General features: G+C 52.8%; 1 protein-coding gene across 2 annotated transcripts; it reads right to left on the bottom strand.

The window, feature by feature from the left end:
• Window positions 1-13: 13 nt before the first annotated feature.
• Window positions 14-3,761, bottom strand: BLOC1S1 (biogenesis of lysosomal organelles complex 1 subunit 1). 2 transcript variants are annotated; one of them, XM_036864658.1, is made up of 4 exons: window positions 3,560-3,761; window positions 2,760-2,832; window positions 500-632; window positions 14-274 (listed from the first exon to the last, which is right to left on the bottom strand). In XM_036864658.1, the coding sequence occupies exons 1-4, from the start codon at window positions 3,618-3,620 to the stop codon at window positions 107-109; spliced, it is 435 nt and encodes a 144-aa protein (XP_036720553.1). In that variant the 5' UTR covers window positions 3,621-3,761; the 3' UTR covers window positions 14-106. The 2 variants fall into 2 exon arrangements, with proteins under 2 accessions (XP_036720553.1, XP_036720554.1); XM_036864659.1 differs by having other exon boundaries at window positions 14-217; window positions 3,560-3,725.
• Window positions 3,762-9,672: the final 5,911 nt, after the last annotated feature.

Genomic DNA, 9,672 nt, shown 5'->3' with positions numbered 1-9,672 from the left:
ACAAACACAGAGACATGGAGGCTTGTGTTTTATTCATAGCCTGTCCCCCTCCTTCCTGCCCGCCTGGGGGGAGGTAGGAGGAGTGGGGGAGGGGAGGGCAGTGGGGCTAGGAGGGGGCCGACTGCAGCTGCCCTTTGTAGACGTACTCCAGCGCGGTGGCAATGGTGCGCATGTCCAGCTCGATGCTCCGAGCCCAGTTCTCCACATCCCCGATCTCCTGCAAGGTGGTGGTGGGGTGCGGGAGCCCGGGAGTCAGGGTGGGCGGGGTGTGGCTCTAGGGGATGGATGGGGGCACTTTCATTCCATCCCCTAGAAACGGCTTTGTGTGGACCCACCAGCTGCTTTTACTTCTCTAGCTTCTGTGACACTGGGGCCATAGATTTCTGGGGTTTCTGGGACGATCCCCACTTCCTCCTCAACCCCAGGCCTGAGGTGACCCCGCTGGAGGCAGCCGATGGGGGCGCAGGATGTGGCTGGAGACATAGGGAGCGTGGCCTACCTTGAGCGCCTGGTTGAAGTTCTCCACCATCCCAATCCACTGGCCTGTCTGCTTGGCAAACTGGGCAGCCTGGACCTGTAGGGTCTTCACCTCATGGTCCAGCTTTCTCTGGTTCATGTAGGCCTGGGCCACGCTAGAGGTTGGAGGAGGAAGGAGGTCAACTCGCCCAGCAGGTGGGGAGTGGTATCCAGAACTGATACCCCACTGCCAGAGTGGGAGGCCAGTCAGGAGTCAGGCTGGAGAAAACCGTGTGATTTTGGCCATTCCTGGATGTGAGGCAAATGACTACAAAGTACATGCAAATGAGCCCGGTCCCTTCCTTCCACTCCCAGGATTCCCAGGAGAGCCTAGCTGGGAGCTGACCAGAAACATACCACTTCCTACCCCCAGAGGAGTTCTTGAAGCTGGGTGAGAAAAGGGAGGGTTAACCTGGTGGGGCTGGGGGGTATCACTGAGGAAGAAGCTGGGAGGGAAAAGGGGGCGTGGGGAAGCTTGGGAAATCCAGCGGCAGGGACACATCTGGCAATGGTTGGAAGGCCAGGGATCTGTGCGAGAAGTTGGGAAGGGAAATTGGGCTCCTCCCTGAATCTGGGGTGGGATGGGAGAGCAACCCCCTCCCCAGGAACTCAGGGTCAAGGGAAGATATCCCAAGGGCTGCTTCTTGGCTCTGTCTCTCTCCCGGTCCTTCTCCTCTCGCCCACACAGATGAACGAACACACACACACACACACACTCTCTCTCTCTCTCTCCCTTCTGCTCTAGGCAACAGGTTTTCTTTTCTCCTCGATCACGGTTGCCTGCAGTTACATTACTGCCCCAAGGCTGCTATCCCCACCCACCCACCCCCCCCCCCCGCTCACACCCCCGCCCCCGCAATAACTGTGCAATAACTGTTCCCCCTTGTTGGCTGATAAATCTTTCATTCCCCACCCCAAAGCTCTGGGTCAGCTGAGAGACTCCACATCCGCTGCCCCCACCCACTGGAATCTGTGGGGACTGGAGGGGACAAGGGGACGGGCAGGGGGTGTCCAGAGAGTGGGAAGGACACCTGACAGGGGCTGAGATAGACTGAGCCTTTGTTTTCCTTTCCGGGGAATGAGAGGAGCCGTGGGCAGCAACACAAAACCCTTTCTAATCTGGCTTTGGCTTAGCTGCCCTTTAAGCTGAAAGTGGGGTGGCCCCTAGCAAAGGAAGAGAAGCAGGAGAAGCCTGGGCCAACCACAGAGCAGAGCCCAGGAGGCGCCAATGTGGGAGGGAGGGAAGGCACAGACCCTGTCCCTTCTCTCTGGGAGACAGCTGGGTCACGGTACGGGGTGTGGTAGGAGCTGAAACAGTCATAGCAGGGTGCTCCCAATGCTTCAAGATTCCCCTGGGAGTTCCTGAAATCCTCATTTTCCCTGTTGACCTCTTGCTTTCTCTCATTCACAATGCGTGGAGGGAGAGGCCTGGAGGGAAGGGAGATCAGAGGCCCCAACCACAGCCTTCTCTCCCCCTAATCTTCCTGTGATGAGCAATGAAGGTGACAGTTCCTGCCTGGCTCACTTGGGTGACTCAGTCTCTGAATTCACAACCAAGCTATTCGACTTGCCCTGGGGTGGAAGGCATCATACTGCCTCCTTTCTCCCAACAGATGGCCTGGCTATCAGATCATCATCTCTCCACTTTTCTGGGTCACTCAGGGTCAAGAGACAATGTTCTTTGCTCCTTCCCAAGTCTCTGGTCATTACTGGCATCCTCACTTAGGACCAAAGCAAGGGGTGGTCTCTGGAGACCCAGAAGGAAGGGAAGTGACAGCCTGGCTCTAAGGTGGCTCCTGGCATAGGTTCTGCCCTCACCCTCACCAGTTGTGTCATCTCTTTCCTGCCAGCTGCTCTCCAGGTCTGCCAGAGGGTGGGAGGTGGAGAAGGAGGGGCTGGGAAGCTGTGGTGAAGGACGGTGCTCTCCCTCCCGCTGGAAGTGACAGCTGGACTTGGACGGGTGAAGAGAGGTGGCCAGATGGCATCAAGTTGTGAGCACCAGGGAGGTTATTGTTGGGAAGGGGAAATCTGGCTGCTTTTCCAACCACCGCAGCTGTTCCTCCCTGCCCTTGTTAGGGGTCAGAGCTGGCTCAAGCCTCTCTCCATAAAAGTTAAGCTGGGTGGGGGGAGGATAGGGGAATGAGCGGGACATCTCATCCCCTCAAGAGCAGTCTGAGGGCTAGACCTTGCCAGTGCCTAAACTTGGGGGGGCGGGGTTGGTGTTGATGGGAAGAGGTTCATACCCCACATTGAGGTGATCCACCAAAGCTTCTGTCAGGCAGGTCGCTGCAGTGATAGCCTCTCGCCTCCTCTTCTCTGGGTGGAGGGGGAAAAGGGATTAGACTGGAGACTTGGTTTTCTGAGGGGTGGTGCTTAAGGTTCCCTCACCCATTCATTACTATTCTGCTAGTTGTGGGAACATTTCAACTAATCTCAGAGTGCCAGAGCTGAAAGGACCTTGCAAAACATAAAGCAAGCCCTTTCATTTTAGCGGTGAGGAAACTGGTACCCTGAGAAGGGAAGCGATTCGCCCAGGGACGCTAACGAGTCTGTGGCAGCGCCCAGGACGCCAGACTCTCAGGCACGCTTTTCCCAATGTCTTGGCCTTAGGATTGGTAACTCCGGGATTCCCAGCCCGGATTCAGAAAACAAGGGCCCCACCCCCATTTCGGTGGTTTCAGGCCTCCAAGAATCCCAGCTCTGCCGGGTCCCCAACCCTTCAGGAGCGTTCCTTCCCACTTCCAGGATGAGCGGCTCCCTGGACCAATCGGCACAGCGTTCCGTGACAGAGGGCGGGGCTAGGATGCCGCTGAGACTTAGCGTGGGGGGCGTTGCCGTGGGGGACGGGAGCGCTGCTAGAGACCAGGGCCCGTTGGCAAGAGAACGGAACTCCCCCAAAAGCTCCTCTAATTCCCTCTCCCACATGCCCGTGCCCACTGGCCTGCGCCCTTCCTTGGATTTGGGCCGTTACTCAAGGTCCAGGCTCCGGGCTGAGGCTAGGCCGCGGTGGGAGAGAAAACGGCGGACTGGATATTTGGCTCACCCTGCAGCTCCTTGCGTTCATTCTGCTTGGCCTGGTGTTCTTTCAGCAGGCGGGACAGCATGGTCGCGGCGGGCTGGGGGCAGGGCGCGCCCGGCCCCCTCCGGCTCCCGGAACTGGAACGAGCTGCTCGGCTCCCGCGGGGCCCGGGGTCACGTGGCTGCAGTGTCACGTGAGGCCCGGAACCGCCCTCCTTTTGAGACTTGGGGTGGTAGGTAGTGAGGATCTTGGCTGGGAAGGGAGAGGATAGTAGGGCCAGGTGAGCTCCTGTCTTTATTGGGAGCTCACTTTTGGTGAGTGTGGGAAGAAATTTTCTTTCGTACCCACATTGCAGAACCAGTTTTTAATCTCCTCTGGATCTCAGGCTCCCAGGAGGGTTGTTGTTGCCAGGCTGTCCATCACGGTTCGGTTGTTGCGGGAGCAGAGGCTCCCAGGACTCATTGAAATTCTTTTCCTTCCCTGGCCGTTCCCTCCTGGCAGCTCTGGTCGGTTTTCAGTTGATCCTCAGCTCCTCCCTCTGGGGGGGGAATGCTTTCCTCTCTCTGCCAGCTCTCTCTCTTCTCACCACCCCGCCAAAGTCCCTCAGCTCTGGGTGATCATTGTCGAGAAGAAACATTTTAGGCCCTTCCAGCGGCCTCCTAGGGAGCTTTGCTAATTTGGCTGGCTATGTGTGGTGAATGTGCAATTCCATCTCTGTCCTTTTGTGGTTAGGGAATGCAAACCCCTTTATTTCAGTCTTACCAGCAGAATAAGCTGCTGCCAAAGTAAAAGGTAAATTATATAACACCTCTCTGAACTAAAGAGAAATGCTTCTGGGATTAACCCCAACAAGAAAAAATTATAAACGTCAGCAACATATTCTTGCTATTACAACATTCTTTCTTGGTGCACTGTGCACTGACATGCCGGGTGACTTTGGGCAAGTTGCTTATCCACGCTGGGTGTTGGTTTTCTCCTTAGTAAAATTAGAAGATCGGATTAAATCAGTGGTTCTCAGCCCTGGCTAAACATTAGAATCATCTGGGGAAGTTTTAAAAAATATGCCTTGGTCAGAGACCAATTAACTAGATCTCTGAGGGTGGAGGCCTGGTATAATTATTTTTTAAAAAGTTGTTCAGGTGATCTTTTTTTTTTTTAAATGAATGAATGAATGAATTTTTTTGGCTGTGTTGGGTCTTCGTTGCTGCTCGCGGGCTTTCTCTAGTTGCTGTGAGCGGGGGCTCCTCTTCGTTCTGGTGTGCAGGCTTCTCATTGTGTTGGCTTCTCTTGTTGTGGAGCACAGGCTCTAGGCGCGTGGGCTTCAGTAGTTGTGGCACGTGGGCTTCAGTAGTTGTGGCTCGCGGGCTCTAGAGCACAGGCTCAGTAGTTGTGGCGCACGGGCCTAGTTGCTCCGTGGCATGTGGGATCTTCCTGGACCAGGGCTCGAACCCGTGTCCCCTGCATTGGCAGGTGGATTCTTAACCACTGCGCCACCAGGGAAGCCCTGTTCAGGTGATTCTAATGTGCATCCAAGGTTGAGAATCACTGCACTAAACCATATCTAAGGCTATTTCCAACTTTGGCATTCTCTCACTTTGTGATTCAGTTACATAGTTGGAAATTGATTTTATTACATCTACTTGCAGGGGGAGGAGAAATGGATGCTGATTGATTGATTGATTGATTGACTTATGGCTGCGTTGGGTCTGAGTTGCTGTGCGCGGGCTTTCTCTAGTTGCGGTGAGCGGGGGCTACTTTTCGTTGCGATACGTGGGCTTCTCATTGCGGTGGCTTCTCTTGTTGAGGAGCACGGGATCTAGGTGTGCGGGCTTTAGTAGTGGTTCGTGGGCTAAGAGCGCAGGCTCAATAGTTGTGGCGCACGGGCCTAGTTGCTCCGTGGCATGTGGGATCTTCCTGGACCAGGGCTCGAACCTGTGTCCCCTGCATTGGCAGGCTTCTTAACCACTGCTCCACCAGGGAAGTCCCGCTGATTGATTTAGAATAGAACATTCTTGAATTTTCTGAGTCAAAGTTGAAGATTACTATTAGTTCATTCAACTCTTTGCAGAGTAGCATCTTAAATCCCGGGAGGTGTACAAGTTTCAAAGGATTAGTGAGTGAAATGGTTAAGTGGCAGCATAAAGCAGAACATTAAGTGCCAAAATAAAAACTCTGAATAAAAAGCGTTGGATACTGTGTTTATGTGTTTTTGCTTATATGTGTACTTCTTTAACAACATATCCTGAGTGCTTACCATGTGTGAATCACTTTACGTGTATTGTTTCATTTAATTCCTAGAACAATCATGTGAAGTATAATAACTGTCATCCCCAGTTTGCAGAGGAAGAATCTGCGGTACAGAGCAGTGCAGTAATAGAGCTCATAAGTGGTCTAGCTAGGATACAGATCTGGGCTATCTGATGCCGGAGCTTGAGTGTAACCACTGTACTATACTGTAGAAACCATGGGAGAGAACCCAGGAGGGGGAGGCCCAGAAGCACTTTTGGGGACGGCTCCATGTCTCTTGTCATTATACCTCTCTATGCTTGTGGGGCATCAGTTGGAGGGAATCCTGGTAGTGGGGGGAGTGTTTGGGAAGAGGCTCCGCTCCAGAGAGGAGCTGATCAATAGAAGTGGGAAGAGTGAGAGCATTGCAGGGCAGCCTGGCCCAGTCCTCCCCCACTCTGGCTTTCGCTTCCAACCGCAGTGAGCAAGCAAAATAGAGGCAGACTGGAAGATGCCTTGTGCCTCACTCGCAAAGCTGGGAGAGAAAGGCAGGGGTTGGCAGGGGTGCCAGAGAATGGTGACAAGCGGATCGTGAAACAGAGGGCAGGGGCTAACGAGGGAGGGTTGGTGTTGGGGGTTTCAGTGGTGAGTCTGTGTTGTTAAGATTAGGATGACTCACGGAGAGTGCCAGGCTCATCCTGTATTACCCTCACCCCGTTGGTACAACTGCCTGGCATTTCACAACGGTACAGAGGCTGCCAGGACTCTGCGGACATCAGCCCCGCCCTCCTCTCCCACACACTGGCTGTTCCTTTGCCCTAGAGCTGGGCAGAGGACATGGGTGCCTGTATCTGGGGACTCCAGCTGATCTCTCCAGGGTCATCCTCCACCTACTCTTTTTCTGGGCCCTTGTTGCTCACTGTCTAACCTCAGTGTCTACTGTGGTTGAAACTCAGCTCCACCTGCCTTTGGTAGAGGTGGACACTGGCTGCATGAATATTCGGAGAATGACTTGAAATTTGAAATCTCTTTCTGCCCGCCTCTGCTTACAATTTCTCACTCAGATTATTTTTCTCTTAGAATAAACGAATGCAACTCCATACTCTTTTTGTCCACTCATTTCCCTGTTCTTTTGAGGTCTCTTTCAGATAGCTTTAATTAGCAAGCTCCAAGCTGACTGGCCGGGCCAAGCCTTAGGGCCGGATGCTGCTGAGTCGTTAGGAGTTGGGTGAGGACTGAGGGAGGACATGGTGTGAGTGGAGAAGGCTTCTCATTCTGGGAAATCTGGCTGGGCTTCAAGAGGGGGCCGTTGGTGGTGTGGCCAAGTTCCAAATGTTGGCCTGAAGCCAGTGCTCAAAGAAAAGGGGCCCTCAAGACAGTCTAAATGGCTCACTGTGGGAAGTGACCTCCCAGTCCTTCTCCCCAAGACGCAAGGGGTTTCCCTGGGATCCTCGAAGACCAGAGCGGTCAAGTCATTTCCCCACTGACTGTCCTCAATCATGTTTATATTCTTTCTCTCCCAGCCACTCCCATAGTTCGAACTTTGGTTCCAGCCGGAATTCAGAGGCTAGCAGAAGGATTCCAGTGCTGGAGAAGTGGGTGGGGTGAGAAAGTCCTCATGTATGTTGGGGAGGAAGAGGCTGACCCTGGGACATATGCTCCAAGGCTCTGCTGCCAGATGAGGTACAGGGAGAAGTTAACCCTGCAGTGTGTGTCCTGGAAGTGTCTGCTCCTAAGCTAGAGATGGCAGCTGGGAAATGTGTGATCTGGAGGAGGTGAAAAACAGAGATCCCTGTCAGAGGGGAAGAGGGCTGTTAGAGGGGGGGAGGGGCTGCCAGACAAGGGCCAAAGTCTTTGCTGGGTCTGGAATCCATCAATTTTTAAAAGGTTTTGAAATTATTTTGAAATAGTTGTAGACTCAGAGGAAGCTGCAAAAAAATAGTGCGTGAAATCCTGTGTACCCTTCACCCAGCTTCCCCCAGAGGCGACATCTTATATAACTGTAGCACAATATCAAAACCAGGACGCTGACATAGGTACAATGCTGTTAACTAGCCTACAAGCCTTATTCAAGTTTCCCCAGTTTTTTTTTTTTAACATGCATTCATTTGTGTGTGTGCGTAGTTCTATGCAATCTTTTTTTTTTTTTTAATTTTATAGCTACTTTATTTATTTATTTATTTATTTTTGGCTGTGTTGGGTCTTCGGTTCGTGCGAGGGCTTTCTCTAGTTGCGGCAAGTGGGGGCCACTCTTCATCGCGGTGCGGGGACCGCTCTTCATCGTGGTGCGCGGGCCTTTCACTATCGCGGCCCCTCCCGTTGTGGGGCACAGGCTCCAGATGCGCAGGCTCAGTAATTGTGGCTCACGGGCCCAGCTGCTCCGTGGCATGTGGGATCTTCCCAGACCAGGGCTCGAACCCGTGTCCCCTGCATTAGCAGGCAGATTCTCAACCACTGCACCACCAGGGAAGCCCAGTTCTATGCAATCTTATCCCACGGATAGATTCGATAACCACCACCAAGATCAAGATACAGAACTCTTCATCCCCAGGAAGGAACTCCCTATGCTATCCTTTTATATTCACACCTCCACCTCCCCATCCCTGTCCCCCGGCAATCACCAATCTGTTCTTCATCTCCACAGTTTTGTTATATTAGTGGAAACACATAGTATCAGCATTGGTGTTTTGGTATTGTTTTTTTTTGCCGTGCTGCAGGGCTTGTGGGATCTTAGCTTCCCGACCAGGGATCAAACCCGGGCCCACCGCAGTAAAAGCGTGGGGTTCTAACCACTGGACCACCAGGGAATTCCCAGCATTGGTTTTAGTTTAATGAATTCCCGAACTTTGAACTCAAATACAAAAGTTCTCTGGCAGGTTGTTTATTCGACTATTAAGCTTGTTCCATTCTCTGGATTCCTCTGGCTTCTTCATTCTCCCTTAACCTGAAATACTGCTCCCCACTCCAACAATCTGGATTCACTTCTCCTTTAGGGAAAATCTACACATCTACATTTACTAGGCTGGTCTGGGACTCTCTCATGTTCCCCGCCCTCCCTTTCCCGGCTATTTATAGCCAGGCTAATTTTGGGTGGCCTGTCTCTCTCTCTTCTTTCCTGCTCCTTCCTCCTGTGGTGGGTGAGGTGACTTCTCAAATATTTGGGCAGAGGAGGTCAGAAGCAGATTCTTGGCGTCTGATTTCAGCCTCGGATTTAGCAGGAGCCAGTGGAGTAGAGATGGAGGGAGGCAAGGATTGCAGGTGCAGAGAGAGAGGCAGCTGGGGCTCTGAAGGCATTTTGACCCCGGTCGGATGTTTGGGCTGAGAGTCAGGAGTCCGGGCTCTATCCTGACTTTACTCCTCTGCATTCTCCTATCAGCTCTTCTCCATTGTCTGGGCTCTGAGATAGAAAAGGAATGGAGAGGGCATATCTGGGGGATAATAAAAGTAGGATCTCGGGGCCAGCCTGCTGAATTACCTGGACAGCACCTGTTTAGACGTGTGCTGGTCCCCTGGAGGGGATGGCCACAAGTGTAGTGTCGCAAAAATGGAGGCCCAAACTTTCTTTTTTTTTTTTTTTTAAATTTCTCATTATTATTTTTTGGCTGCATTGGATCTTTATTGCTGCACGTGGGCTTTTCTCTAGTTGTGGCGAGCAGGGGCTACTCCTTGCTGCAGTGTGCAGGCTTCTCATTGTGGTGGCTCTTGTTGTGGAGCACAGGCTCTAGGCAACCAGGCTTCAGTAGTTGTGGCTCGCGGGCTCAGTACTTGCGGCTAATGGGTTCTAGAACACAGGATCAGTAGTTGCGGTGCGCGGGCTCAATTGCTCTGCGGCATGTGGGATCTTCCTGGACCAGGGCTCGAACCCGTGTCCCCTGCACTGGCAGGCGGATTCTTAACCACTGCGCCACGAG

Source organism: Balaenoptera musculus, chromosome 10 (genome assembly GCF_009873245.2).
Source record: "Balaenoptera musculus isolate JJ_BM4_2016_0621 chromosome 10, mBalMus1.pri.v3, whole genome shotgun sequence".
NCBI classification, from domain to species: Eukaryota; Metazoa; Chordata; class Mammalia; order Artiodactyla; family Balaenopteridae; genus Balaenoptera; species Balaenoptera musculus.
This window is presented reverse-complemented; position numbering and strand designations above follow the sequence as displayed.

Coding starts and splice junctions, on each gene's coding strand:
- BLOC1S1 (XM_036864658.1), bottom strand. CDS start 3,620: ATGCTGTCCCGCCTGCTGAAAGAACACCAGGCCAAGCAGAATGAACGC. Junction 2,833..3,559: donor TGAACGCAAGGAGCTGCAGG/GTGAGCCAAATA, acceptor CCCTCCACCCAG/AGAAGAGGAGGCGAGAGGCT. Junction 275..499: donor ACTTCAACCAGGCGCTCAAG/GTAGGCCACGCT, acceptor TCCATCCCCTAG/AGCCACACCCCGCCCACCCT.